General features: G+C 46.8%; 12 protein-coding genes across 12 annotated transcripts; 7 read left to right on the forward strand and 5 right to left on the reverse strand.

Moving 5' to 3' along the window:
- Positions 1-248: 248 nt before the first annotated feature.
- TSTA_011770 (mRNA cleavage and polyadenylation specificity factor complex subunit (Pta1), putative) lies at positions 249-3167 on the forward strand (the record flags this gene model as incomplete). Its single annotated transcript, XM_002483257.1, has 8 exons — positions 249-580; positions 687-852; positions 916-1046; positions 1094-1297; positions 1354-1702; positions 1754-2604; positions 2665-2735; positions 2796-3167. 8 exons carry the CDS (start codon positions 249-251, stop codon positions 2930-2932), a joined length of 2241 nt encoding a protein of 746 aa, XP_002483302.1. The 3' UTR covers positions 2933-3167.
- A 115-nt stretch (positions 3168-3282) lies between these two features.
- On the reverse strand, positions 3283-6128 carry TSTA_011780 (oligosaccharyl transferase subunit (Stt3), putative). The gene is made up of 6 exons (XM_002483258.1): positions 5911-6128; positions 5826-5849; positions 5680-5760; positions 5029-5622; positions 3848-4973; positions 3283-3789 (listed from the first exon to the last, which is right to left on the reverse strand). The coding sequence occupies exons 1-6, from the start codon at positions 6038-6040 to the stop codon at positions 3519-3521; spliced, it is 2226 nt and encodes a 741-aa protein (XP_002483303.1). The 5' UTR covers positions 6041-6128; the 3' UTR covers positions 3283-3518.
- A 127-nt stretch (positions 6129-6255) lies between these two features.
- On the forward strand, positions 6256-7222 carry TSTA_011790 (COP9 signalosome subunit 8 (CsnH), putative). Its single transcript, XM_002483259.1, has 3 exons — positions 6256-6580; positions 6630-6811; positions 6874-7222. The coding sequence occupies exons 1-3, from the start codon at positions 6378-6380 to the stop codon at positions 7131-7133; spliced, it is 645 nt and encodes a 214-aa protein (XP_002483304.1). The 5' UTR covers positions 6256-6377; the 3' UTR covers positions 7134-7222.
- Positions 7223-7273: 51 nt separating this feature from the next.
- On the reverse strand, positions 7274-8229 carry TSTA_011800 (uncharacterized protein). Its single transcript, XM_002483260.1, has 3 exons — positions 8060-8229; positions 7787-7967; positions 7274-7705 (listed from the first exon to the last, which is right to left on the reverse strand). The coding sequence occupies exons 1-3, from the start codon at positions 8078-8080 to the stop codon at positions 7635-7637; spliced, it is 273 nt and encodes a 90-aa protein (XP_002483305.1). The 5' UTR covers positions 8081-8229; the 3' UTR covers positions 7274-7634.
- Positions 8230-8466: 237 nt separating this feature from the next.
- Positions 8467-10659, forward strand: TSTA_011810 (dynein intermediate chain, putative; the record flags this gene model as incomplete). The annotated part of the gene is made up of 3 exons (XM_002483261.1): positions 8467-8589; positions 8651-9460; positions 9526-10659. 3 exons carry the CDS (start codon positions 8467-8469, stop codon positions 10657-10659), a joined length of 2067 nt encoding a protein of 688 aa, XP_002483306.1.
- On the reverse strand, positions 10609-12643 carry TSTA_011820 (MFS transporter, putative). The gene is made up of 3 exons (XM_002483262.1): positions 11557-12643; positions 11037-11501; positions 10609-10980 (listed from the first exon to the last, which is right to left on the reverse strand). Exons 1-3 carry the CDS (start codon positions 12466-12468, stop codon positions 10957-10959), a joined length of 1401 nt encoding a protein of 466 aa, XP_002483307.1. The 5' UTR covers positions 12469-12643; the 3' UTR covers positions 10609-10956.
- Positions 12644-15198: 2555 nt separating this feature from the next.
- Positions 15199-17304, forward strand: TSTA_011830 (cytochrome P450 monooxygenase, putative). The gene is made up of 6 exons (XM_002483263.1): positions 15199-15424; positions 15491-15737; positions 15825-15907; positions 15979-16435; positions 16490-17021; positions 17085-17304. The coding sequence occupies exons 1-6, from the start codon at positions 15356-15358 to the stop codon at positions 17236-17238; spliced, it is 1542 nt and encodes a 513-aa protein (XP_002483308.1). The 5' UTR covers positions 15199-15355; the 3' UTR covers positions 17239-17304.
- A 1657-nt stretch (positions 17305-18961) lies between these two features.
- TSTA_011840 (uncharacterized protein) lies at positions 18962-19756 on the reverse strand (the record flags this gene model as incomplete). Its single annotated transcript, XM_002483264.1, has 2 exons — positions 18962-19467; positions 19513-19756. The coding sequence occupies 2 exons, from the start codon at positions 19754-19756 to the stop codon at positions 18962-18964; spliced, it is 750 nt and encodes a 249-aa protein (XP_002483309.1).
- Positions 19757-19874: 118 nt separating this feature from the next.
- Positions 19875-20439, forward strand: TSTA_011850 (uncharacterized protein; the record flags this gene model as incomplete). Its single annotated transcript, XM_002483265.1, has 2 exons — positions 19875-20232; positions 20303-20439. The coding sequence occupies 2 exons, from the start codon at positions 19875-19877 to the stop codon at positions 20437-20439; spliced, it is 495 nt and encodes a 164-aa protein (XP_002483310.1).
- Positions 20440-20853: 414 nt separating this feature from the next.
- Positions 20854-22565, forward strand: TSTA_011860 (uncharacterized protein). Its single transcript, XM_002483266.1, has 2 exons — positions 20854-21089; positions 21230-22565. The coding sequence occupies exons 1-2, from the start codon at positions 21016-21018 to the stop codon at positions 22347-22349; spliced, it is 1194 nt and encodes a 397-aa protein (XP_002483311.1). The 5' UTR covers positions 20854-21015; the 3' UTR covers positions 22350-22565.
- Positions 22566-22711: 146 nt separating this feature from the next.
- On the forward strand, positions 22712-25651 carry TSTA_011870 (mannosyltransferase PMTI). The gene is made up of 4 exons (XM_002483267.1): positions 22712-22816; positions 22889-23249; positions 23302-24946; positions 24996-25651. Exons 2-4 carry the CDS (start codon positions 23001-23003, stop codon positions 25436-25438), a joined length of 2337 nt encoding a protein of 778 aa, XP_002483312.1. The 5' UTR covers positions 22712-22816; positions 22889-23000; the 3' UTR covers positions 25439-25651.
- A 104-nt stretch (positions 25652-25755) lies between these two features.
- TSTA_011880 (pirin, putative) lies at positions 25756-27047 on the reverse strand (the record flags this gene model as incomplete). Its single annotated transcript, XM_002483268.1, has 2 exons — positions 26845-27047; positions 25756-26775 (listed from the first exon to the last, which is right to left on the reverse strand). The coding sequence occupies exons 1-2, from the start codon at positions 26884-26886 to the stop codon at positions 25756-25758; spliced, it is 1062 nt and encodes a 353-aa protein (XP_002483313.1). The 5' UTR covers positions 26887-27047.
- Positions 27048-27663: the final 616 nt, after the last annotated feature.

A 27663-nucleotide genomic window follows, 5' to 3' on the forward strand; every position in this document is an offset into this window, starting at 1 on the left:
TCCTTGCTCTCTGTAGACTCGGACTATTCTAGTCGATTTCCTTAGTCTGAGCTTCGTGTTTCTTATCTCTAAGATACCCAAATTGTTCCGCGCAATCTACGTTTACAGCCCGACACGCGACTGAAGAAAGCTTTCGGCCCCAACTCCATCTGAAGTTTCGATACCGGTCAGTCTTCTACTGCGCTCCACTGAGATATAAGACTCATCCTAGTGGTGCGGCTGCGCCGGCCGACGCGAGTCCAACCAAAATGGCTCAAGTTGACCTAAAAGAGCAACTGAACCAACTCGAAGCAGCTCGCAACCTTGTCCTATCCGATGCCGCACTCTATCCACAGGTCCTGCAGGGCATATTACCTATCATTGGCATAAATGCGCGATTAGACCTTCGACGATGGGGTGCGGATTTCCTCGCAGAGACTTTTGCAAATACGACACTACCTTCGGACCGCAAGGAGTCGCTCTCTGGTACCGTGTTGCCCACATTGAATGAATACTTAGGAAATGAGGCAGAGGATGTCGCAGTGGTTAAGAGCGCGGTGCAGACGGTATCAAGTCTATATCCGTTCGTTTTCAGACATATGTATGTTTTCTTTCTTCTCTGTTATCAAGCTCCCTTTAGCATTTCGTAGATGGACCAAAGTAGCCCTGTCAATATCTGTTCGATGTCTAACCTAGTGTTCCACTAGAATCCACCACCCAGACGACAAGGCCATGTGGGAGCAGATCACTTCAATAAAACATAATATACTCCAGAGAATGGACAGTGCGCCTCACCCGGTCAGGGTATGCTGTATCAAGTTTGTGCAGAAGGTCGTTCATACTCAGACTCCAGGACCGATTGCTGATCCCCGAGTGCGTAACTACCTGTCTTGTCGATGAATACACTTGGATATGCATTAACTCGTGTTTGTGCAGCGGCCAGAGAGGAACGAAACTTCTATTGCCATTGTGCCTAGGACTCATTCACTGCTCTCGATACCGAATCTTGAAGCAGAAGCGTCGGGTCTGCTGGATCGACTTCTTACTGTTCTACAGGACAATGCCGAGTAAGTAGCATTACAAGATGCTTCAGTTCTATACTGATAGCCTACAGTGATGCGATTCTTGTGAATGCGACAATCAACTGCCTGGGGATATTGATTCGCACTCGTCCCACCATTGCTAATAAGATTCTGGAAACATTACTGAACTTCAATCCTGTTAAAGTAGACCATGGACCAATGACATCTACTATGCGTGTTAAGATCAAGTCAATGGAGCGGACAACGCGCGCTGTATTGATCAATCTACTGAAGAGGTTAGTTTCAAGTATTAGAACACTTCTAGACATGCTTCTAACGCCGTCCGTTATAGAAACCCCAATCATCCACTTGCCGGAAAAATGCATCAACACATGGAAAGACTGGCGCAAAACTGCATAGAAGCATTCGATGCATCATCCCGAAAGCGCGCTCTTCCGGATGAGCCCACAGACGGTCTTGATAATGCGAAAAGAGCAAGACTCGGTGCCGAAACTCCTCCTTTGCTCAAGATTCCTCCTCTTCCCGAAGGCCCTATCAGCTATTCTCAACTCTATACCCTGACAGAAGATATTGGACTTTCCTCTTTTGACGTGAAACAGCTCCCCCCTGATCTCATAGTCAAAATTGCAGTAGCTGTTCTCGGACGTGTTGATCAAAATGCGCTTACTCAGGCGACTGATGTAAGTAGCTGAATGCATATCAAAGGAGGAATGATGTACTAACATTAGCAGGCTATCCGCGGTCGATATCAAACCCTAATTGCTCGACAAGCACAACAAGCCCAAGCTCCGGCCGAAGAAGATGAGGACGAATACGAGCCCGAATACCAACCCGTGGATATTCCCGAGTCCGAAGTCCAAGATACCACAGCCGCAATATTCGAAGTAGAGCCTGAACTGGGACCATTCCAACTCAGCAGACCTCCACCCTTGACAGGAAACGAAGCAAATGAGATAGGTCGTGCTGCCGCTGATCGCGTCTTTGAGATGATGATAGCAACGCCATTTAAAGCAGCTGCTAAACCCGTCACTGCCGGTGGGGCAGCAGCATCCTCGGCTTCGACTTCAGCTTCAGCTTCTTCATCAGATCGAAAGGGATTCGCACGTCTTGCTGGCGGTTCTCTCGACTCAAAGGAAGCATGGATAACAATGCTAGTACGCATGGCGACAAGAGCTCCCGCAAAACTAGAAGCTGCCGCTGGCGAAATCCAGACTTCAGACGGTCGACCCACTATTTCAAACTACATTCGTGATTTATTATATCGACATATCTTGGAAGATTTCCGATCTCGAATCAATATTGGAATCATGTGGTTAAACGAAGAATGGTACAACGACCGTATGCAGATGGAAGCAGCCGCTTCTCAGCGTGGGAAGAGCGAGGAAGTCTCTGTACCGCTGCACTATGATTCCTGGGTTTTGCGGCTGTTAGGTGGCATATTGCCATATCTTGACGCGCGTGATGTCAAGATTCTCATTCGGTTTTTGAGTGAGATTCCGGAGGTTACGTTACCGATTATTGGGCGAGTGCAGACGCTGGCGAGGGATCCGGAGCGTATTAATCTTTGTGTTCAGGCGTTACAGTATGCTTCCACCTCTTTAATTCCTCAATAGATGATTGACGAGAAACTAATTCTTTGCAGTTACCTAGTAATGTTCAGACCCCCAGCGAGAGAGATGTGTCTTAACACTTTGGAAGAGATATACAATACATGTAAATTCTACGTTTCCTCACCGGGTAATTATATCAATGGAGCTAATATTCCGTTTACAGACGAAGAGGCAAGACCAGCAGCCAGCAGAGTGCTTTCGAGATGGAGACCGGAAGCTATTTCATCACAACAAACACGAGAAGTCTCGGTTACAGGTAGTACTACCAACGGTGTACAACAACAAGTTGCTAGAGCATGATTGCGTAACCGCACCATTCAGCAACTGTCACGATATGTGGCTTCATGATAGGTCTTTTGATTGGGCCTACTTTATTGTAAAATAAACACGGAGGGTTAGGGAAGGTATGACATTCGTCCTACAGTGGAAACAGAAAGGCACCGGAATACGACGGCGTAAAGGGATTTTTTTCCTTGACAGATCAGCAAATTACCATAATGCAGTCTATGTATGATAGGGACATAAATATAGGGGCTCCGTATTTCATTACTCTTTTGCATCAGTATTACAAGGACTTTGGGACTCCACTCCCATTTGAACGTGGCGAAAAAAAATTTAATTCCATGCATGAGAAGCATGCCAGATACAATCGTTACAATTGAGCAGATCCTTATTTTATGCTATAGGTATTATCATACAAAGAAAGATTGTCATGCAAATCGAAACGAGCCTTTTTCTTCTCCCATCAAATAGGATACCCTTAGAGGTAGCAGTCCCAGAGTAAAAACAGGTAAAACACAACGAGGAAAGATATATAAGTATTACCTGATAAGAGGTAGTCAAACCAACAGAAAGACAAGTTCAAGTTTTACTCGTATCTCAATCTCTACTCAACCCTCAAAACAGGCGGTCCCTTCCTCTTCGTACTCTTCTTCTTCTTATGACCCTTCTCAAACGCGACGGCAGTTTGATGATCACGACCCACATTATCTAATGGTTTCACTTTATAGATTCGAATAATCCAGTTTTCGCTGGTGAATGCTTCTTCAAGGGTGCTTAGTTGGGGTCCCTCAGCGGGCAGTCTGACGCCTCGGACTCGGTCTTGAGCCATGCCCGCCGGGAAGAGGTTGTTGAAGTTGTAGTAGGACATTTTATACCTGTTTCAATCTTAGTTGGGATTATTCTTTCAAACACTGAATGGAAGCTTGGGCTTACATCAAACTGTTGCGCATGGTAGGGGTGGCTTCATCATCGACACGATATTCGCCGCGTGCAGTGAAAAAGTCTCGTTCCTTCACCTGGTCCGGCCAGATGCCCTCTGCGATACGCACCATCCATAGGAACTTATTGATATCGTCACCGGAGTAGCCTAGTAACCCTCCAAAGACCACTAGGACGTAGTCCACGTCATGTTGGCGGAGGATGGGGTAGCTGACTTCTTCGCGAGAGCTCATCGCTTTACCGACAGTGGCGATGTGTGTGTTGTTCCAGGTATTGTTGTCAACCAAGGTTGGTCGATCGGCCATTCCACCGATCTGGTAGCCATAATCCCACCAGGACATGATCTTGGCGTTTTGCGCAGTGTTTTGACGTAGCCAGTAGTATGCTTCACGGTAGTCATCGATGATAAACTGACTACCGTCAGGCATGCGGCTGGCCAACACAACTGATGGTGAGGAATACGCGTTGGAAGTGACCCAGGTACAATGAGCGACGAAAAGTAAGAGGTAGGCCGAAACAGAGGCAGTTGTGAACACCTTTGAGAATGTCGAGCTGATACCATGAACGGTGCCGCGCTCGCTTCGTAGACCATCGGATGATTTTGCAGGGACAGTCTCTTGACCAGCTGATGGGCTCTTGAGAAGCAGGTAGGTGTCCAGGATGTATGACAATGCAATGGCAGCGGCCACACATACAATGGGTGTGAGGGTGAGCATCAAACGCACCATGACACCAGCAAAGTAGCTTGCAAGGACGGAGTAAATGACAACGAAGACGTGCTCGTCACGAAGCTCACGGAAACACATGTATACACCTGCTGGGAAGAGCCAGATCAAGAAGTTGAGGTCGAAGAAGAAAGCGGGCCATGCTGTGGGCTGATGTTCGGACACAGAGGCAATGATGGGAATATGGATCTTGGCGTATCCTGTATCCCAGAGAGAATAGAAACGGCCGCTCCAGGGTGCAATGATACCAGATAGAGTCAGGCCGACCAATCCGATAAACGAAACACCGAAGATAAGCAGAACAAGAGAAGTCAGGAGAGTCTGGAACTGTTTGCCGGGGACTTGGGTTCGGACCCAGTCGACGAAAGCAACCACCTGAATCAAGCCAAAGATACCTGTAAAAGTAAATTAGTCTAACTGGACTGGCTCCAAGGCGATTGCGGTACATACCCAAAGCAGACATGTGATCACTGCTACGGATTGGCAAGAAACCAACAAAAGGAATCTGCATACTGGCCAACGTTCCCAATGCATACCATGTGGTGTAGCTGATGTACAGGCGTGAGCTGTACCGGCCCATACAGATGAGTACAAAAATGTGTAATGGGATCAGGTTAGTGATAAAGACGTAGCCACCCCATGCAGAAACCATGTATCCATAGAACAGCGCAGTCAGAGCTCCCCACATAATAGAGCCGTTCTTGACAGCTTTGATCCAGAGGAAGAAGGTGAAGACAAGCAGGAAAATGGCGATGGCTTCATTATCGTAACTTCCGGCAACGGATCGTGAAATGTATCCAGGTGTGATACCCATGAATGCCGCGGCGAGAAGACCAGCAGAAGGAGATGTTGTCATTTCGTTGGTCAGGAGATAAGTTGCTAATGCGGTCAAGCCAGAGAAACCAGGTGCGAGCAGGACACAGATGTTGCGAATATCGACCGGGATCGTAAGGAATCGAAGAAAGTGATAGATCACACCACTGGTCACCATCAATCCGGGGTAAAGAGTACCACCGGTGACACGTCCGAGAGGATGCCACGTTCCTGACACCTGTCAGCTTGTTATATCAAAACGAGTCCTGTCAGGATATTGGCACGTACGGTCATCGAACCAATCCCAGAAACTATAGAAGCCATGTTCGACCAAATGTTTAGTTGCTCTGAAATTGAACCAGGGGTCGACTGCGACAATGGCTTTGTCAGTATCAAGTCGGCCGGGTCATTCATTGGTAATTCAAGACACGTACATTCGTGAATAATACTTTCAAAACCTGAAATAAACTGTTAGTTATGACATGTTCGTAATTTCCTTTCAATTGATTTCAAACGTACGAATCACACTGAAAAGACGACTGGCAATGGCGGCCGCAGCAATGGTGCATAGAATGACGATGCGGAGGAGGCCGCGAGTATTTCTCCCTGTGTTTCCCTTTAAAAAGGGATCGACTGCAGTGGAGGCCATGAAGGCCGGTAGCAAGCAAGAAAATCAATCAAACGAAGGTAAATACGCTTCAATGAAGAAATTATACCATGGGTGACGGAGTGTTGTCAACTCTGAAGCTATTATGTTGGAAGATGAAGGACAGCTCCGCCAGGTGGTCTCTTTGGAGGTCTTGGCGAATGGCAGCTTAAGTTAGAGTGGAGAGCGGGTCTATCGATTTATCTCCGTGTTTTGCTCTAAGCTCCCCGCATGCCTCAGTCAACCATCTGCCACCAGCTGGATATTTGGTCAATATTAACTCAATAGGGCTTCGATAGCTACTACAATATTGACTACGCATTTTGGGCTTGGGGATAAAATGGACTCGCCGTCGCTGTCGCTCGAACAGCTACAGAAAGTGCTCACAGACACTCCCACGAATGACGCACTCTACGAAATCCTCAGCTCCTACGAAGATGAGGCCTGCCAGCAATTTACAGCAGCTGGAGAAATCCGAAATGCAACAGTTCTGACTCCCTTCTACTCCTCATTTCTTTTTTCCCATCTTCTCATAGACGAAATGTAAGTGGATCATTTACTGCATCTCGTGACAGACACTGATTTGCTTTAGTCAAGAAGCTCGCGCATTAACGCAGCGTATTCCGACGACATTGATCCAGAATGACCCGGTGGTGCAACGTAGTATTGCGGTGCTACGGTCGATATACCAAAACAAATATTCCGAGACTTATGGGTTACTGAGAACTCAGCCATGGCCAGAACCAGTCAACATCATCGTACAGAGGTTTGATTGTCAGTACAATCCTGGAAGACAGATATTTCTATGTGCGAATACTGACATCGTCTGCTCCCAGCTTATTATACCGAAAGATCCTTCCGAAACATAAGTCGCATCTACGAATCGATCAGACCCAAGGTAGCCGCAGAGTACCTCGGACTGGAGTCCAACTCAGAGTTGATGGACATACTGGTGAAGAAAGGATGGGAATGGGATGCTGACAAAGAGGTCTTCCGACCACGCGTGCCGGAGAAACATATTGATATCGGCAAATACAGGCAACCGTTAGACCAGATCAGTCGCATTGTGAATTTGGCAAGTGTCCAAGGGGGCTGAGAGGTGCTTCAAACTATTCATAGATCGCTTAGATTACGTCTTTAAGTTTAGCAACCAAAATACTTGACGAATTATGATTGAGGTCTGTCATTCATTTCCTGGTATGCATACACTTGAGAAATCTACGGCTCACCCGGTCGAGGCAATCAAGGTCCTTGGAGTATCCTACCCGCACGATTAACCGTAGTGTACAGACAATAGCGTTGGAAGACTCGATATGTACAAAGATGGCAAATGAATGGTCTATCATGATATGATTCTTTTTTCCTTTCACTCACACAAAGTCAATAGTTTGGCAGGAACCATGAAGAACAAGCAAAAAAAGAAGTACAAAGGAGATGTAAATGATACAGATTTGGCTTCAGCCATATGCCTTCGTAGTAAATGCCCTTCTCTTAGCAGGCATCTATAAATCGTGTGAAAAGAGAAATCAACATGCCATCTATTAGCCCACGAACTTCATCTTCCTCCAGAAAATCGCCCATTATCAAGTGTATACATTTATTTCTCTTCCGCCTTCGCAATAAGGAACTTTTCTAGGTCGAATCGAGGATCTTCGGGATCCGTGACAACTATTACATTTGGTTAACCGATGGTACCGAGAACAACCCCATTTCTCCTTAGCTCATGAATTGTTGACTGGAAATACATACGGCCGCTCTTTGTATCAGGTGGTGCGTTCTTCTTGGCCCACTCAGCCTTGGCCTTTTGAATCAATGACTCCTTGTGCTTGTATTCTCGATCGTGTTCAGCCTGCTTAGCCTGAGTGTTCAATGCGGATTGGTGCCAGAGACCGTAAAAGATACCACCGACAAGGGCAGAATAGCGGAGAACCTGTAAGTCAATGGTAATGAGAAGGTCAGACACTGAAATTCCCAACCGAATTGTATGCGGAACGACGAGAAAGATTGTGCCGGTCGACTCACGTTGACACCCTGTGAAGCCATGACGATTGCAAATCCCACCTCTTCAGGGCGAGGAAGGAAATTCAGCAGAATAAAAGAATCGAAAGGAAGATTCCGGGCTAGACACCGAAGGGCCGAGTCGCGCAGGTATCTAGAGTCAATGGCTGTATAGAATTGGATGTTTAACCACTAGCAAGTTAACTCATTCAAGGACAGAAGTTCCTGTCGCGAGTTTTTCCGGGCCGCCGGCGAGCGGACGGACATTGATTATGTCAGCGAGCAACCTTAAGGACCAGGCAGGAACTCCGCAGCTCTCATTGGTGCTCCGCGCGATCCACATGTTTATCGACAGGAGCATAACATGAACTTTTATTGACACGACAGCAAACAGCATCGCTTGACCATTGATCCCAGCACAGAAAATAACAATGCAAGCGCGTAAGGATGAGATTCTAGCCAAAAAGGCAAAGCTTGCAGAACTCAAGCGTCAACGAGAACTGCGCCAGAAAGAGTTCAACCAGAACCGAGCCAGTATTGGCGATGCCTCAGATGTAAACAAGCTATCTGTCAAATCCATAATGCTAAGTATGCTAACGAATACTTGATGAATAGATAGTATCACCCGTCCCGAGTCGCGCAGATAGCAGAGCAGAGCTCGACAGCCTCATATCCCGCCTCGTCGATCGCCCTTCATCATCCTCATACAAGGACGGAGATGGCCCCTCACGGAGAGGCAGCCGACCCAACTCGGTGTTGAGCGCAAGCCAACTAAGCGGCGAAAATGCAGAGGTATTCTCACCACCCCCAGTCCGGATGGTATCACAATCCGTTGCGACGCAGACCGAAGCAACAGAGCCTTTTGTGTCGGAACCCGCGCCTGCCCCTGAACCGAAAAAGGAGACAGTCACATATAGTAAAGCGGTGCAAACAGATGATCTTTCAGACTTACCGAGCACAATAGCCGATGGTCCACTCGCAGAAAACGAGGAGGCACCATCTTCGCCGTCGAGTAAGAGATTGAGTCGGAGAATACGGGAGCGAGATGAAGAAATTCGTGAGAGAATCCGCAAGGAAATCGAGGAAGAGCTTATAGCATCTCAACAGGTCAATGGCATTGGCATTGCGGCATCTTCGAGTCAGCTCAGATACCCTCTTCGCACATTGAACGACGATGAGCTCAATGCAGTCACTTCGTCAGACGACTTCTTAGACTTTGTGGAGAAATCGAGCAAAGTCATTGAACGTGCGCTGGATGAAGAGTACGATATTCTTGCGGACTATGCACTCGGCGGCGTGAACGCAGAACAAGAAGAAGACGGTGAATATGAGAATAAACGGAGAGGTATAAAAGAGATCACACAATTCTACGACGAGCGATGGAGCAAGAAGCGAACAATCAGCGATTTAAGTTTCTCACCCAAGGTAAGAAAGACGATATCAGTCCCAAGGAGGAATTCGAGTAGATACTAATGAATTGCGTTGAATAGTTCCCAGAGTTAATCCTTGCTGCATACACCAAGAATCCAACTGCACCTCATGAACCTGATGGTTTACTTCAAGTCTGGAATCAACATCTTCATTCTCGTCCCGAATACGTTTTTCATTCTACATCAGATATTCTTGCCGCAAAATTCTCACCATTTCACCCTAATTTGATCGTCGGCGGCACATATTCCGGACAAGTCCTGCTATGGGATACACGATCTAGCCGTGCTGGTGGCGGCGCACCAGTCCAGAAGACTCCTCTCACAGGCGCAGGACATACACATCCAGTTTATAGCATCGCCATAATTGGCACACAAAACGCTCACAACATTTTAACCGCCTCCACTGACGGCGTCGTCTGCGGCTGGACAGTAGACATGCTCTCCCAACCTCAAGAATACCTCGAACTCACTACTCCTCCACCCTCACGAACGGAAGATCTAGCTCCAACAACAATGTCCTTCCCTCAATCTGATCCAACTTTCTTCCTCGTCGGCACCGAAGAAGGCGGCATATACCCATGCCATCGCTACGACCGCGCAGGCGCAAAAGCAGGTACCGACCAACGTCTCGCCTATCGCGGTCATGCCGCACCCATAATGTCAACAGCGTTCCATCCAGCGCGCGGACCGGTCGACTTCGGCGATCTCATGCTTAGTTCCAGTCTAGACTGGAGTGTAAAACTCTGGCGCGTCAGACCACCAGCTACAACAGCCGCATCCGCTACGGCCGGAGGATTAGCATCACAACCTCAAGTGATCTCCCCCTTGCTAGACATCAACCGTGAAGATGTCGTATACGACGCTAAATGGTCCCCGCATCGCCCCGGCGTGTTTGGTTTGGTCGATGGAGCCGGCAACGTCGAGATATGGGATTTGTACCATGACACTGAAGTACCCGCCGTCAGGACTCAGCCGACTCCCGGCCGGGGAGGGGTGTTGACTAGAAGCCTGAATAAGATTGCATGGGAAGAACGAGAGGGGAGAAGAGTTGCAACGGGTGGTCTTGACGGGGTTGTTACAGTGTTTGAAGTCGGAAAGGCGCTGAGTGGACCTGTGGAAGAGGTGCCGGCTGATGAATGGGCGGGTATGAAGAGGTTAGTGAGTAAATTGGAACAGACTGATCGGGGGATCTGATTCAAAAGCTATATCTCCTACTGGATATGATATGATCATTTCCAGTTCTACGTAAGAAGGATCTTGTATATGTCTTATCATTGGCTGTCTATTTCATCATTCATTCGTTTAATTCGTCAGTTGTATACCCCCGCAAATCCTGTATCGAGTTGCAGATACTTTTGATCATACTCCAATTGATTAGGTTAGAGTGTTAGAATCTTCTAGTCATAAATTCCATCCGTGTATTATATACCTGCTTTTAGGGCTGTGTCGTAAAGTCGTGATATCTCTCCATCCAAGCATCGTTCCACCCTTCTAATATGTATACCTGAACCCGGGCTATTCACAGTCAGTACAAAAGACTCAGGAACGGGGAAAGACAATGAATAGCTTACCGTCCCCTCAATGACCCTCTTCCTCCTCTTCTCCAAATTATTCTCCATTTTGAAATAAACCGTAAAACCACACACAATCACAATCATCAAGATATGCGACCCAATCGACACCCACACCGCAGTCGGATACCAAGGTGCTTCGTGTTGACGAACGATAAAACTCCCCGCTATCCCTCCCAAACCATTACATGCCGTAACGGCAGCGGCGATGGTGGCCCGTTTCCATTGACCCACGATATTATTGGCTTGGTAAGCGTTTAGGGCTGCCCAATTGGATACATACGCACCCGTGGCGAGGTATGTGCCTATATAGCGGACTGTGACTTGGTGGGAGGCCTTGATGCCGAACATGAGGAAGCCTACAATTAGGACCAGGGCATTGAAGATGATTAGTGGTCCCCGGAGGCGGTATTTGTCCCCTATGAGGGAGGTGAAGAGGACGGGGATGACGGCCCAGTAGTATGGCTGATATATGTCAGAAGAAACGGTTTGATTGAAAGAAAAGGGTAGTAGTACTTACCGGAGCAGAAAGTACAATGCTAGCATTTTCCGAGAATCCCATACCAGACTCCAGAATTATAGGCAGGAAGTAAGACATCGACGTCGATACCAGGTTCAACAAGAAAAACAAAACCGAAAACCCATACAATTTTGGGTCCAGAAAGTTGACAGCAACTTTCTTCCACGAAAAAGGATCAGGAATAACATCACCTCTATCAGCACGAATACGATCTATGGCAAGTTGAATTTCCGCCTCGGACAGAAACCAAACTGATTTCGCAGCCTTTTCTGGGAAATCGATCATCCACCAATAAGTCATGATACCAATCAAACAGGTAATCGATCCCTGGACGATATACATCCATCGCCATCCGGCCAAACCAGCCCGGCTGTCGAGATGATTCAGTCCGTAATTCACAATACTCCCCGTGGCGAGAACGAGGACTTCACCGGACTGCAAAAACGCGAATCGTAATTGCTGCTCTTTGCGCGTGTACCATGTACTTATCAGATAGGTCAACCCGGGATATATCCCGGACATGGAAATACCAAGCAAGACACGTAGAGCAATCATCTGGCGCCATGACTGCACAAAGGCAGTACACAGTGTGATGAGGCCGAAACAAAACGTTATCAACGCGAACCATATGCGGGGACCGATAAATCGCACAGCGATTGTGGAGGGTAGTTGAAAAACGACACTGGATACTGTGAAGATGAAGATCGAAACTGAATATCGGGTTCCCTCCAGACCCAGATCGGAGATCATGCTCGTCACTGAAGCAGAGGATATGATTCCGGAGTCCAGCAGGTTCAGACTACATAGTAGGCCGGCGATTGTGCATAGTCGCAAATCCACCTTGAGGCGCAGTTTCTTCTCGAGTTGCAACTGCTCCCCTTTTAGTTGCTGGCCTCCATCTTGGTTACTCATAGTAGTAACTGTTTTTGTCGTTTAGAACGTGGTGTTGGCTAGATGGGTAGGGTTGTTTTGTTGTTGTTTGTGGTTTGTCCCCCCCTCGAACGGGATGAACTTTCTAGAAGGAAGGAGAGGTGATTAATGACTTGCAGGATAGAGTTACACATCCGTCACAAATTAAGAAAACCCAACTGTACATATTGTTAACAGGACAAAATCTAAATTCATGTCTCAAGACACTCTGCACGACACCTGTGGACGGATATAACATTTGAGGGACCCGTGGACCTCGGGATGCTTACACGATTCTCATGGCGGATTTGTCATCTCCTGCTCTAAGGGAGTACTAGAACGTCTTTTCTCCTGGTGAATTATCCGTTGCCAAGCACTCCAGGTTAACTGTTGATGCTATTCTACTATTCAGTCAACTGGTCATTAGTTGTTACCCAGAAAACTGTTGTGCAAGTTGTCTGCTCTCGCTTCAGTCGAGGAACAAGAGGATATTCAAGTGCATCGGCCAATTAGGTTGACAGAAAGTGTTTGTGCACGTGATGGAGACCTACTGCTTAGTCATACCTGGCCAATATTTAAACCGAGTTAGGGTTTAACCCTAAACAAACCCTAATTTGGGTTGGTGGTGTACTGTGTAGAAAAGTAGATACCATTTATACATGCACTAGATCAGAACTTCAATGTGATTCTTGAGCATATTCAAACTGTCTAGTGCCTAGTTGATGTGCATTACTCAGACCCTCCCTGGGTGTCCCTGCACCTATCAGCAAGGGCACAAATGAGGAAAGATTGACTGGTAGGATATACTGTGGATTGTTGTCTCTGGGGTTTTCCAACCCTTTCAGGAAGTTATGCATCAGCTGGGATTGGTCGGAAAGCAGCATAGGCGAGTATAATCTTTCCTTTCAGGAGACGCTGTTTCTATTAGCGATGTGCCAAGACCTCTCTACGAAGTGAGTGCGGATTGGCAGCGCAGTGAAGAATATCCAGAGTCTCAATTGCAACCTTTGTTCTATCCGTAGATTCTCAAGCTTGATTACGTGTCAAGTTGCTTTGGAAGCCTCGATTTTGTTCACTCTCCAGCAAAAGTTAGTATAGGATCCTAAACATGGAGCATATCCACAGCCATCTCATGTGTATAACCTCCTATACTTCTGTTTAACAAGTCCAGAGGCAGATGTCTTGTCCCCTTCTAGCTGTTGCAATTCTCGAATGGGTTGTGCTATAGTCTAGTCAAACCACATCTACTTAGGTGGCGCCGTGCGCGGAACCAATGACGACCTCAAGTATGTCTTATCTAGCTACGTCAGAGCGCATGATTGCTCTGGACCCCTTCCCAGAACATTTCGTACAGGTTTCTGCAAGGCTACTCGAGGATACTTACTAAGAACCCATAAGCAGGGTTACCTTCTTTGTTCTGCCGGACGAATTTAGGCTGTTGGCAGCATCGATACTGATGATAAACTGGATGAATGGCTAGATTTGTGTCATTCCACCGAACTTCTGTATAGAAGCCATTGTCCAGCTTTCGAAATATCTACGGCGGAAAAATGTCCGATTGCTGCAAACCCATACACTTGCCGCAAGAGGTCACTGCTCACATGGAGAGTTTGAAGGACGACAAGCCCACGCGGACTGTGGTCATGCCGGGAAAATATGTATGAGATGCATATAAAGCACTGCAGAATCATTGACGAGAATCCCAAAGACAAAAAAGGAGTGGATGATCCGATACGACTTTGAAACATGGGCCTGGATCCACAGGTCATCCGGCACTTTTAAGACTCTTTCTGAGCTTCGGCTACACGCCATCCTGGGGAAAAATTATATCTTTGTTAATGTCCATGAAGGTTCCGATTATGCGGAGATTATGAGACTATCCATGAAGCTAATCCATATCTCCGCTCGTGTTTCGGACTCTTTCGCTGCAAAGAGTAATATTTATCGAGTACACGCCAATCGAGGAAATTTATAAGCGATTCGGATGATTTATCCTACAGAATTGATTCTACAATATGTATCGTAGGAAGAAACCGCTGACTCGTCAGTGTGGAGGATCTGTATGGGGATTTGCATGCATATTAGCAATATTCAGGTATGATAGGATGGCATGGCATAGTACAGTATAATAACGGTGCATGTTAAGACTTAAACCGTTAGTATTAATGGCGTAGTCTCTACTACCTAGGCATGGTTCAACCACTGACTCAGCGAATGTCCCACTCTCCTGTAACATATGATCGTCAATCTTGGACTTTGTGGGTCACTGTTATGGGTCTTTAGAACGTCTTAAGATACTTAAGTACTACACGGTTGCATAGCATGAGCGACTTGAGCAAGTACGTGGATGGCATTGACGATTGAAGCTGGGTCTCCGCACATTGACGTCCTCCATGGGAGCTCACCCCCTGGTCGATTTTCACGTCGATAACCAGTGAAATGACCTCCTGTGAAGTGTGTGGTGGATATACCAAGTCCATAGCCTGACATACGTCCCACAACTTTATGAATAATCATCGGTGAAAGTGTTAAGATGAGACAAACGTGCATGATGGAGGTTCAAGGATGGCGGTTAGACGGGAGATCGCGAGTTCATCAGGGCGAGCATCGGCCGATAAACCGAGCGTTATTATACAGTGCACAGAATTTCTGTTACTGCGCATATCCAGAGTCGAGACTTGTTGAGAAGTATTTAACGTACTCTCCATCTCCCCGGGCTCTTCTTCCATCTTCGATATTGATGTGCTGCCTAGGCACGAAGCGTGTGACGTGAACACCAATCTTCTTGTTACACCGATCTCAATTCATAGGACTCTTCTATGCTATAAGTGAACCCTCAGAAGCGAGAAAGAGACAAGTAGACTGGACCGCGCAGCAACTCATTGTCACCATGGCGAGTTACTTGATGCCGCTTGACCGGATCGACCACTATCCACTCTCTAGCTTGATCTCCATACCAGTATGTACATGACGATCCTTTATAAATCCATTTTTTCCTGCTCTAACGACAAGATATTTGACAAAGTCCGTTATAGCCCTCGCTTTGGCATGGACGATTTCAAAAGTCGTCTACAACCTCTATTTCCATCCCCTTCATTCCTATCCTGGTCCATTTCTTGGAAGGGCATTCAGCATTTACATCTCCATTCTCGAATTGAGTGGCACGCAGCATAATAAAGTCAAAGAATGGCACGATACTTACGGCGAAGTCGTGCGCATTGCGCCAAACAGCTTGTCATATAATTCAAGCCAGGCGTGGGAAGAAATTTGCGGTTAGCCTACCCCCTTTTCCACCTTTCCCCCCTTTTTCTTTCAAAGGGGGGTATAGGAATATAATACTGATGTTCATAATGTCTAAGGCCATCGATCCGGCAGTCATAAAGCTCTATTCGACAAAGACCGAGAGTTTTTCGTATTACCACCAAATGGGGAGCCGAATATTGTATTTATCCCCTTAATCCAGAGCAGTCTAGCGACTAGAGTTTCTAACCATGTGGGAAAAACCAACAATAGGTAGCAGCTAACGGCGAACATCATCGCCGGCTGCGGCGGCTCTTAGCACATGCCTTTTCTGAAAAGGCTCTGAGAGCGCAGGAAGCCTGTATTAAGGGGTATATCGACCTTTTTATAGCGCAACTGAAAGATCGAGCAACTACAGGCAATGGCGTCGTCAACATGGTGCATTGGTTCAACTTCACAACTTTCGATGTGATTGGAGATCTAGCTTTTGGTGAATCATTTTCACTCCTGAAGCAGGGTGTGTGGTCGAGATATCTCTCCACGGTTTTCGGTTCGATCCAGTTCGGTATCATCGAGCGGCTGCTCAGGCGTTTGTTGCCGTTAACATGGAAAAATTTCACCAAGCTTATTGCTCCAAAGAAGCTGCTAGACGACCGAATGTTTCAATATCATCTGGCCAAAGATAAGCTAGCTCGCCGGATAGCCCATGATACAGAGAGACCTGACTTTGGTAAGATTCATTTATAGACTATTTGAGACGCAAATCACCCTGACAATACCTCAGTGCACTATATGCTCAAGGGATCTCGTGAAACTATCGGGGCTGACGGTCTGACATTTGAGGAAATGGTCTCGCAAGGAAACCTCCTATTACTTGCTGGTAGCGAAACAACAGCGTCGCTATTGTCCGGCATGTTGTATTATCTCCTAGTGAACCCTGACGTATTGGCCCGCTTAGCAGAAGAAGTCCGCACATGTTTCCCCAAAGAGACCGAGATTAGCATTCAAACCGTCTCCTATTTACCCTATCTGCAAGCCGTGATCGAAGAGTCTCTGCGTATGTATCCTCCCGTGCCCAATGCATTACCTCGCTCAACTCCCCAACCGGGAGAAGTCATTTGTGGAAAATTTGTCCCTGGGGGTACTAGCGTTGGGATGCATCACTATGCGTGCTATCGCTCTTCGAAAAACTTTTTCGAACCGGACTCTTTCCACCCTGAACGCTGGCTCAATAATGGTGATTCTCGTTTCGCGAACGATGATAAGAATGCATTCCATCCATTCTCTCACGGACCGAGGAATTGTCTCGGGAAGAAGTAAGTAACCCCTTTTGATCGAATTACGTAGATGCGAGCACTCACTTATATGTTTTCATAAAGTCTGGCATATGCCGAGATGAAGCTGATCGTGGCCGAGTTCTTCTGGAATTTCGATGTTGAGTTGCAATCTGAGAGCAGAAATTGGGCCCAGCAGAAGTCCGCGATCATTTGGAGGAAAAATCCTCTCTATGTCAAGCTGACACCGAGGAAGTAGTATGACCATTGTTTTTGAAAGGTATTAATTTTGATTAGTCCCAGAATGCCTCTTGTCTTGTTATAGCTAATTAACAACCGTTGATACCAACGTATCAGTCGGGAAAAACGTGGTAAAAACATCGAATGGACGTCAGATTACCAATGTTTATTCTCGTTGGCTTTCCCTTCTGTAGGTTTCGGTATATGCTATCCTAAGACGGCCGTAAAGCGAGATTGTCGATCAGTAATTCATCCAATCCAGCTTCAAGGTTAGGTATCGAATCCGCAGATATCACAAATGGGACGCCAGACAATCGCTCCGTGCTAAGACTAACATAGATATAAGAGACATTCCTGTAGTTAGTTATAACCGGGATTTGCTATATCCATATTATCTGCCAAACCCCAGCTCTAGGCCAGCCTCTACGTTCGCTGGTGGCGACGCTAATTCCGGCATCTTGTTAATGTCCTTTCCCGTATCCTCATACGTCTGTATACCGTCCTCATCAATACAATCATAGGTATTGCAACCCTACTCTGCTTCATTCGTGCCTGTTCCACAAAATTCCGCAATGTTGAATCTTGTGAGATGTCAAGAAGTTCTGACTGGCCACTATTAGTTTGCCGATATTTTCGCACAGAGCGCCAGATTTGGTCGGCTGCATCCCCTACCTCTGGAGGCAAATATCTGTAGTTGTCAGGTTTGTAATGTAATAAATCCACGTTCTTATCTGTTGAGATCTCGTCATCTGAGCCCTACTCAGGCGAGCTGTCGAATACTAGAGAAGGAAGATATTGTTCCTCCCTGCCTATTCCATCATTTTCTGATTGCTCGAGACCGATGCTGAGGTTACGCTCGCTGTTCTCGTCCTCAGGCAACGATAGCAAAGCAAACTCCTCAAGGTGTAAAACGATATGATCTCGAATAATCTTCTCCCGTCTGTTTTCCGCCCTTTCCGGAACAGCCAGCAATGAATTATCAAACTTCTCTTTTGATGCATCTATATCCGACACTGCGACCTGATCTGACGCCGAGGAGAGGCACAAAGGATGATCCGAGAGAGTGTCAAAGTGGCTTTGCCTTGTCCGGCTAAGATTTTCAAACAATTCAGATGCAGGGCGGGCATTATTCTTCTGGGCAAGAACATCCAACTGGGGTTGAGAAAAAGCTGCCGCATGTTCCGATGGTATATGGTTTGTCAAATCATCTTTCGAGAAGAATAGCTGTTCCCTATGTTGGGGGCCTGGTCAGAACCAAGTGAAGGGGTGCTGCCATTGCATGTGACTGACCCATGCGTTGACTGTTCTGTAGTGATGACTGGAATTAGAGCAGTCTTCGAATAAGAAAATGGCGCCTAGTACTGTAAAGTCAGTAGCAGCGTCATATGCGGCAGTGAGAGAGGGCGTGCTTGACTAATGTCCAACGGTGACCTTTGACGTCAGCACTATCTATAACCCGGAAACAGTACGAGCATATAATCTCCTTGATTTGTGTGTCAACAGTAGGGAAAGGAGGTACGCCGAGCTGTTCTCTCCTGGTTATGCCCGATTTCGTGACCCCTGACAGGGCAATTGATTTCAGATAAGGGAGACTTTAAGTGGCTGACCGATGAAGGATCGGTTGTGGAAAACATGCCTACTTGCAGCTGACTTATCACGCCTCCCGAAAGTGAATTAATCCTTCATGTTCGTGCAACGGGTGGGTGAACTGGGTTCCTTCCTTAGGGTGCTTCATTAGTGAATTAGATAGCCTCATCAAATGGCAACACAAATGCATCTCCCATCCCGTGCTGGAGTTTCTCCTGATGTCTTTGGCAATATATTAGTTTCTTCCGGCGAAAGACAAGGGCATCAATGAGCCTCTCAGCAATATTAGGTGATATCTGTCTGTACCTAAAGCTAAACAGCCATTTGATGTGCACCAGGAACTCAGATATGATGTCTTCTCCGCCATGTTGTTCTGTTTTTCCCTTTTCTTTTTGTATAAACCTTGTAACTTTCGCGTTCTCGTTATATGAAAACAGGCTTCTTAATGGCGACAGAAAGGCGGTGAGATTTGTTATAGTAACCTTGCACGTCTCTATAAGATTTTGTACGGCGCTGCCAGAGAGGGAGGTTCCCGCGTTGTTAGAAGTTTCTTCTTCGTCCAGATCAACAACGAGTGAGGCCTCAGAAGATGAAGTGGATTTCTGTGAGCCTTCTTTGTCGGCTGTCCCTCCTTCACCATAATCCTCCTTTAAGTCAGCTACTGTGGGGAGTTAAAGTAACTGATGAAGTGTTCTTCTCAGTCTACCAAGCATTGAGACCATGGCCTCCTTGATGTTTGGGTCGTTTCGCAATCGGTAGTCCGCAGACGCGGTTCCGGTGGCAAAAATACCGATATTTCCAGCCCATATCTTCAATCCTCCCTGTTCATTCAGAAGCTCTTCTTTCGCCGCCGAGCCGAGATTAGTTGATGAGAAGCAACGACCAAACAAAGGGGCACATAAGCCTGCTGCTTTCTGAACAGAGTTTGATTCGGGTCTGGAACTTCCCATTATAGCATCGAGTATGTCAGAATTATGTCCTTGAGACTTAACATCAGGTGAAATCTCTTGACAACATTAAATTGTCCTGCTTGTGTTTTTGAAGTCCGCCTTGCTTAACGGGCCAAACATGTCCCTGGTGACAAGAAGGAGGCTCGCATTGGTATTGGCACAGGCGCTACTGCAGTTGAGCGAGAACCCATGGCTGGCCAAGAAATGGAACAAGGAGCATATCACTTTCTTCTATGAATCTCTTGGTGCACTCGTATTGACTAAACCTTACTTGTCATCTGTCTTCAGTGCTGACCAAGGCGGCGGGGATGATGGGCTCGATATCAATCAATTCTACCCTTGTCCCAGCATCCTATCTTTGGGGATTCTCCTGATTGAACTCGAGACAGTAAAGACCATCGAATCGTTCCGTATCCCGGACGATCTGACGGACGGTGTAGAGGTGAACGCGAATACTGACTGGGCCACTGCTGATCGTGTACCACTGCTGATCATGTAATTAAATCACTGATAATTGTTCGGTACCATACCGAGAAACGATCCAAGCTTGCCTTGATACTCCTTGGGTTTCTGCTGGTCAACGAGTAAGTCTGGGGGACGCTGGTACCCGTGATGGTTTTACTCGGGACGTTGTCAAACCGTTGGAAGAGGAACTAGCATTTCTTTCGCGAGCACGCATGTAGTTGCAAGGTAGCGGGATAGAAGTATGTGAAGTCTGAAGTTTGAGATTTGAGGTAGTTGCGGTACCTACAGCTACAGGCAAGGAAGGTGGCACTTGCTGGTCCCACCACCTGGCACCTGCCTTAAATCTGCAATCCATGCCATACTTAACTACGCATCACCATCTCTACAATATTTTTTCTGCATTCTCAATATTTCCCGACCTAAGCAACATTTCTAGGCTCTCATGCGCCTAAGAAATTGAGCATTGTTACTCGTCGGCAAGAGCTCCGACAGGATCGGCTACTTAGGCGGCTTCAATTCTCCGTCCCTTGTCTCTGTCCTCTGTCAACGATCCACCGTCCGCTCACCGGCAGCAAGCCATGTAACATGGCCTGGGGGTTTGCAGTCCGTAAATGCAGATGACATTCAGAAACATGTCCAGCATTACAACAGGCTTTGTTTTCTGATTGATATGAGCCCTTCTGAAACATACATCGTACCCCAAGTGCAACACACTGGGGGCGGCCCCGCATCGAGAGGAACCAAAAGATTAAATCTGCCAGCACCACAGTTACGGTGCAACACCTGCCGGGCAAATGGAGACTAACACATCGGACGAACGGCCACAAGCTCAACTTCATTCCACATCTCGCACTGACGTTCCCCCATGGTATGCTCCTTTCTATCTCGCCAAAGATACCTGTCTTATTTCCGCGACTCTACAAACAACTGCATGGATCTATACCGCATGCGCCAGATCGTGCACGGAAATAGAGGCTGAATTTGATAACTAACGTGACTTACCACCAGGATGGTCGAGTACATCCCGCCTCCGGAACCTGAAGTGCTCTTGCCGCCGTTGCTTGCCTGCTTGCCCACTGCTTTCGTCTCAACTCGGCCTCCTCCCGCACTACTTCCTCTTCTTTCTCCTATACTACGCCAGCGCGTTCAGCTCCTCAGCTCCGTTGCGGCTTCGCCCTCCGATTCATGGTTGCGACTATTGTCTTGGAGTGATGAGAAGGCCGAGCGCGTTTCACGCCTGTTAGATGGTGTCGTTTTTGAACCACACCCGGCTTCCGGCGAGATCGAAGTCCCGGAGGATTTATCGATAACATATAAGCGTCTCGACGAGGAGACGCTACGGTCTAAATTGAGTCTACCTGAATATCAACTCAACGTGTTATATGTATGGTGCTCGAATGATGCAGATAGCGGCGGTCCTGGCTGGCGCATTGCGGAGTTGGAGCCATGTGAGGGTCCGGATGACAACGACACCACCTGGTCAGAGACAGTCAGCGAGGCAAATATTCAGGCGAGGGAACGCATTATCGACGATGCTTTGAGAGATGCCGAGGCCGACAGGTTGCAGGTTGGGCAGAAAGACGGTGACGAGGACGAGGACGATTACTGGGCACAGTATGACAACACACCGGGCAGGACACCATACTCAAAGACACCGGTATCCCGTATGCATCACCCTACATCAGGAGTATCGGAAGATGCATACTTTTCTCAATATGCCGATGTACAACCTGCGATGGACAACCATGACCCGTCCGAAAACACCGCGGAAGCTGGAGAATCATCTCTCAACGGCGATATCTTTGCAAAGATCATGCAACAGGCTCGCGAATCCCGAGATGCAGCACCCCGGGATCCTTCTCTCCCACAAAATAACGAACACGCAGATCTCGTATCAATGATGATAAATCACCCACGGCCATCATCTGCTTCATCTGGGTCTGCAGTTGCAAAACTCGAACAAGAAGCAGAGAATCGATCTACGTCAGAAATTGCTATTAAGCAGCACATTGGTTCTAGTATAAAAAGTTTATATCGATTAGCGAAGACGACTGGGATGCCGCGAGCGGAGTTTCAGAATTTGATTCGCACTGAGATTGATCTGCTCAGTTTATCCGACGACGACTGACGGGAATAAGCGTTGTCTAATATGAGAGGCATTCTTGCGGGATGTTTGGCGTTTGGATTGCATGTCTTTATATCATATGCGTACATCTAGCGAGAAGTTTGTTGTTCTTGCTTGCATCTTAGCCTGTTCTTCTGTTCCTTCTGTTCGTTATACCTGACACGTCACATTATTTAGGCATTATTTATTATTTGTGAATACCGATAAAGTCTTTGAGATATTTGGAAAAGAGAAATAGCCATAAAATAAATAGCTATCATGGATCATGTTGATATAAGAGTAGGGGCTACAATTATTGGCCCAAGTAAAAGAGTCCGAGCGCCGAGTCTACATCGGGTCCGATTGCTGGAGAGAGCTCCAAGGACACGCAAACAACAACTTCCATCAACCATTCGATGGCTCATATTGCCAACGCCATTCACGTTCCTTCTAATATTCAAGTTGCGATGCTTTTCTAATTCCAGTATAACGTATATTCTCCTTCTCTTTTTCTCTGCAGGTGAGATTATTTTGTCAGGCTGACTGACAGTTCGACCCAGCAGCAGCGGTCACTTCTGCCCCTCTACGTTCGCTCCGTGATTTACAACATCCCCATTTCATTTTTCCTTTACGTCTGCGATTTAACCTTCCTTTCTATACTGTGGTTCTCCGAAAATGTCTTCCACACCATCCCTCCGCAAGAGAGGCGGTGCGAAGAAGGACAGTGTTGAGCCAGTAACACCTGAAGCTTCCCCCCGTCATGGCAACTTTTCCGTATCCTCCAAGACAGCAACAAAACCACCACCGTCAGAATGGGATTACTGGGTTGCTATGTTTGTTATGACTGCATTGGCTTTTGTGACACGCTTTTGGATGATCAATTATCCCGATGAGGTGGTCTTTGATGAGGTGCATTTCGGAAAAGTTTGTTTGTGTGTACCCTTGGGGCAATTATCAGACTCTAATACGATAATAGTTCGCTTCTTACTATTTGCAACGAACGTATTTCTTCGATGTTCATCCTCCATTCGCAAAATTGCTGTTCGCCTTTGTAGGCTGGTTGGTCGGCTATGATGGCAGCTTCACTTTTGAGAATATCGGCGATTCATACATTACGAACAAAGTCCCCTATCTCGCATACCGCGCTTTGCCTGCAACCCTTGGATCTTTGACAATTCCGGTCGTCTTTGATATCATGTGGGAGTCTGGATATTCCTTGCCGGCTTGTGTTTTGGCGTCAGGGTTAATGGTTTTTGACAATGCTCATATTGGCGAAGACAGATTGATCTTATTGGATGCCTGCTTGGTCTTGAGCGTTGCTTTGAGCATTCTTTGCTACGTCAAGTTCTACAAACAGCGTTATAACGAGTTTGGTCGCAAATGGTGGAAGTGGCTCCTTTTGACCGGAATCAGTCTGAGCTGTGTCATTTCTACCAAATATGTCGGCATGTTCACCTTTGTTACTATCGGTTCTGCCGTGATTGTTGATCTTTGGAACTTGCTTGATATCAACCGCCCACGAGGAGCCCTTTCCCTCTTCCGATTCAGCCAGCACTTCGCGGCTCGCGGATTTGCGCTCCTCGTCGTCCCGTTCTTCTTTTACCTGTTTTGGTTCCAGGTTCATTTCGCCATCTTGACTCGATCCGGACCCGGTGATGATTTTATGACTCCGGAGTTCCAAGCAACACTCTCTGATAACCCGCTGACTGCTAATGCAGTTGATCTTGAATATTATGACAACATTGTCATCCGCCACAAGGACACAAAGGTGTACCTTCACAGTCACTTTGATCATTATCCTCTCCGCTATGATGATGGACGTATTTCTAGCCAAGGACAGCAGGTTACCGGTTACCCGCACAACGATACCAACAATCAATGGCAAATTCTTCCGAGTGTTCCTTTCCCCGAGAATGACCGCACTGGTCATAAAATCAAGAATGGTGATATTGTTCAGCTTAAGCATCTTTTCACCAATTCGTATCTCTTGACGCATGATGTAGCCTCGCCTCTTATGCCCACAAATCAGGAATTCACAACAGTCCCTCAGGAAATAGCCGATGGCGAGCGTCACGATGATACCCTGTTCGAAATCAAGATTGAAAACGGCAAACCGGGACAAACTTTTCAATCCCTTTCTGGTCTGTTCAAGTTGATTCATGTTCCCACTCGTGTAGCAATGTGGACACATACTACACCTCTGCCTGACTGGGCATACAACCAAGCCGAAATTAACGGCAATAAGAACACCTTGCAATCCAGCAACATATGGTACATTGAAGAAGTACCTTCGATCCCCGCTGGTTCACCTCGTCTAGAGAAGCGAGAACGTGAGATGGCGCAATTAGGATTTGTTCGCAAATGGGCAGAATTGCAACGCGCCATGTTCTTCCATAATAATGCTCTTACTAGCGAGCATCCGTACGCCAGTGAGCCGTTCCAATGGCCTTTCCTTCTCCGCGGTGTTAGTTTCTGGACGAACAATGAGACGAAGGGACAGATTTACTTTTTGGGTAACCCTATAGGATGGTGGTTTGCTAGCAGTATGTTGGCTGTATTTGTTGGTATTATTGGAGCGGATCAATTGTCGTTGCGACGGGGTATTGACGCTATTGAAGAGAGTAAGTGTCCTCCTGGAGATTTATAGGTAGACTTGCTAATAGTGATTAGTCTGGGGACCCGGAGCTCGCAGTCGGCTTTATAACAGCACTGGATTCCTCTTCCTCTGCTGGGCAGCCCACTACTTCCCATTCTGGCTGATGGGTCGTCAACGTTTCTTGCACCACTACCTCCCCGCCCATCTAGCATCGTGCCTTGTTGCCGCAGCTCTCGTCGAGTTTATCTTTACTCTTGACCCCATCGCACCCTCCAAGACCGATTACAAGGTCGACCCGACGGGCCGAGGACGATTGGTCCTTGGACGTTTCCGTACCGCCAAAGAGCGATTAGGACGACAGTCCTTGTACGCCGGATGGGCGGCCACTATGGTGATTCTGTCAGCTGTGATTTATTCATTCGTCTTCTTTGCACCATTGACGTACGGTACTGGATTGGATGTGGAGAGTGTTAATGCTAGGAAATGGTTGGCGTATGACTTGCATTTTGCCAAGTAGCCTTGTTGCTCCTGAGATGTATTTATATTAAGAGCTTGTCGTTCTGACGGTGGTTCTTGAGGGTGAGCAGTGTTGTTGTTGCCAGCATATTTGATTGTGGTTGTTGAGTTTGTATGAGGTTCAGGTGTTTACTCTCCTATCATGTGATACTATTGCAAGGATAATAGCGATTTTGAGGTTAAAATGCATTTAGCTTAACATGGATGCTTATCTATATACGTTTATTGGTAAATCTAGAGATTTAGAAAGGTAAATACAAAAGGATATCATAGATCATGATCATAAAAGATAAAGAAATACATGCGCAAAAAACGTGGCTAAAACCGATTCATCCTCTTCCCAATCTCACTCTGCCACCCAAAACTCCTCTCAAACCCATTCTTCGCACTCTGGAAATCAAGCATGGCCTGATACACTTCCTCCTTTGACGTGCACACAAACGGACCATATTGAACCACCTCCTGGTCAAGCGGCTGTCCCGCTACAAGAATAAAACGCGACGTCTCCTCTGCGTTATCCGGGACATAAGCCTCAATATAATCACCTGATTGCTGGAAAACGACGTTGTGGTATTGTTTTATAGGTTTTGTGTCTGTGTTATCCATGACAAAATGCGTCGCTCCTTCCAATGTGTATGCAAACGCATTCCAGCCAAGAGGTAAAATCTGCTTAACACGACCACCCGGTTTGATAGTGATATCAAAATACCACAGAGGTGTATAAGCCAGGTCCCGCACAGAATCAACCCCATGCGATTGTCCACTAATCACTTTGATGATAGCACGACCATCATCGACTTCCGCAACGGGGATCTCGGTAGCACGTAGATCTCTATATCGTGGTTCGACGTATTTTAGTTCTTTGGGGAGATCGACCCATAATTGCATTCCGACGTTGGGACTACCGTCTTCATTCTCGTGGGGCATTTCGGCGTGCATTATGCCCTTTCCGGCTGTCATGAATTGTAAATCGCCAGGTCCGATTGTGCCACGGTTGCCGGCGAAATCTTCGTGGTCTACGCCGCCCGATAGTAAATAGGTGATGGTTTCTTGGCCGCGGTGAGGGTGGTCGGGGAATCCGGCGCCCTTGCCGATTGTGAAGTGATCTAGCATCAGAAAGGGGCTGAAGTTGCGGAGTTTCGGGGTACCGATGGAGCGGCGGACGCGTGCGCCGGCGCCCTCGGCTTGTTCGAGGGCTTGGAAGGCCATGCGGACTGCGCGGGCGGTTGTCATTTTGTCGGGGAGAGCGATCTGTTCTTGGTGTGGTGTGTCTTGCGCTGTTACGGGAGTGGTGATTGTGTTATCGTTGACTCGAGAAAGAAGTTCAGTGACTTGGTTCTGAATTTGTGATGGTATCAAACTTGTGATTGAACTGAATATAGGAGTATTAATGTATATCCCAATAACAATTGCTGTGATGCAAATCAAAATTGAGAGGAAGAGCTTCATGGGAGGAGAAACGTGGGGTTATTTATACACGACTGTTCACAGAAGAAAGTTCGTAATCATTCGAGATCCGAGGGTTTCTGATTTCAATTCATTGATAATTTATTGGTCATATTCTGTATGATTTTTATAGCTGGCGATTACATGAAGAAGTTTGTAGAAGCGAAATGTATAAAGGATGGCGAATCGGAATTGAGCTGAGGATTACAAAGATCTCGGTCAGCATTGACGCTAATCTGTACAAGGGTTAGTGTAATACAGAGATCGGTATTTCGGATATATTTCTCGAGAAAAACAGGCTGAAAGACTGTACGGTAATACGAGTGGAACAATTCGCTGTTCTGATTGGCTGATTGAAACGGAAGTACTCCAGGCGGATATACAATAGTGGATGACGTATCATTATCAAAGGATCAGGGGATCAATAATGAACTAAATGTATGAGATGCTTCAAGTGCAAGTAAAGCATCGTATATTCGTCGGATGTTTAGAAGAATATCCATGGATATCTTGTGCTCATCGTATATTTGATTCCAAGGTTGCGCTCGCAGTATGCTCACAATGCTTTTCTTGGAGTTAGGATACTACTGTCACAAGAATCAAGAAGTCACAGCTAATAATAGATTAGCCTATCGCGGATAGATTAATGCATCAAGGAACAAAGGATTATCCGACAAGAGCTAGGACTAATCAGGAAGCATAGCCAACAGAGCCCTAACGATGATGGATATGATAGTGTTAGAATATCGCGAGATCTACCACAAGGAAAACAAGGACATT

This window comes from Talaromyces stipitatus, genomic scaffold (assembly GCF_000003125.1).
Source record: "Talaromyces stipitatus ATCC 10500 scf_1105507295549 genomic scaffold, whole genome shotgun sequence".
Lineage (NCBI taxonomy): Eukaryota > Fungi > Ascomycota > Eurotiomycetes > Eurotiales > Trichocomaceae > Talaromyces > Talaromyces stipitatus.

Excerpts from the sequence above, each read along its gene's own strand:
- TSTA_011780 (XM_002483258.1), bottom strand. The coding sequence starts at position 6,040 with ATGGCCTCCACTGCAGTCGATCCCTTTTTAAAGGGAAACACAGGGAGA. Across the intron at positions 5,761-5,825 it reads TGAAAGTATTATTCACGAAT|TCGACCCCTGGTTCAATTTC; the intron begins GTACGTGTCTTG and ends CCATTGTCGCAG. Across the intron at positions 4,974-5,028 it reads TGATCACATGTCTGCTTTGG|GTATCTTTGGCTTGATTCAG; the intron begins GTATGTACCGCA and ends TTACTTTTACAG.
- TSTA_011790 (XM_002483259.1), top strand. The coding sequence starts at position 6,378 with ATGGACTCGCCGTCGCTGTCGCTCGAACAGCTACAGAAAGTGCTCACA. Across the intron at positions 6,581-6,629 it reads CATCTTCTCATAGACGAAAT|TCAAGAAGCTCGCGCATTAA; the intron begins GTAAGTGGATCA and ends GATTTGCTTTAG. Across the intron at positions 6,812-6,873 it reads CATCGTACAGAGGTTTGATT|CTTATTATACCGAAAGATCC; the intron begins GTCAGTACAATC and ends GTCTGCTCCCAG.
- TSTA_011800 (XM_002483260.1), bottom strand. The coding sequence starts at position 8,080 with ATGGCTTCACAGGGTGTCAAC. Across the intron at positions 7,968-8,059 it reads TGGCTTCACAGGGTGTCAAC|GTTCTCCGCTATTCTGCCCT; the intron begins GTGAGTCGACCG and ends ATTGACTTACAG. Across the intron at positions 7,706-7,786 it reads ACCTGATACAAAGAGCGGCC|TTGTCACGGATCCCGAAGAT; the intron begins GTATGTATTTCC and ends CAAATGTAATAG.
- TSTA_011820 (XM_002483262.1), bottom strand. The coding sequence starts at position 12,468 with ATGAGTAACCAAGATGGAGGCCAGCAACTAAAAGGGGAGCAGTTGCAA. Across the intron at positions 11,502-11,556 it reads GCATTGTACTTTCTGCTCCG|CCATACTACTGGGCCGTCAT; the intron begins GTAAGTACTACT and ends GACATATATCAG. Across the intron at positions 10,981-11,036 it reads AGAGGGTCATTGAGGGGACG|CCCGGGTTCAGGTATACATA; the intron begins GTAAGCTATTCA and ends GACTGTGAATAG.
- TSTA_011830 (XM_002483263.1), top strand. The coding sequence starts at position 15,356 with ATGGCGAGTTACTTGATGCCGCTTGACCGGATCGACCACTATCCACTC. Across the intron at positions 15,425-15,490 it reads CTAGCTTGATCTCCATACCA|TCCGTTATAGCCCTCGCTTT; the intron begins GTATGTACATGA and ends TATTTGACAAAG. Across the intron at positions 15,738-15,824 it reads GGCGTGGGAAGAAATTTGCG|GCCATCGATCCGGCAGTCAT; the intron begins GTTAGCCTACCC and ends ATAATGTCTAAG.
- TSTA_011860 (XM_002483266.1), top strand. The coding sequence starts at position 21,016 with ATGGAGACTAACACATCGGACGAACGGCCACAAGCTCAACTTCATTCC. Across the intron at positions 21,090-21,229 it reads CGCACTGACGTTCCCCCATG|GATGGTCGAGTACATCCCGC; the intron begins GTATGCTCCTTT and ends ACTTACCACCAG.
- TSTA_011870 (XM_002483267.1), top strand. The coding sequence starts at position 23,001 with ATGTCTTCCACACCATCCCTCCGCAAGAGAGGCGGTGCGAAGAAGGAC. Across the intron at positions 23,250-23,301 it reads ATGAGGTGCATTTCGGAAAA|TTCGCTTCTTACTATTTGCA; the intron begins GTTTGTTTGTGT and ends ATACGATAATAG. Across the intron at positions 24,947-24,995 it reads TATTGACGCTATTGAAGAGA|TCTGGGGACCCGGAGCTCGC; the intron begins GTAAGTGTCCTC and ends AATAGTGATTAG.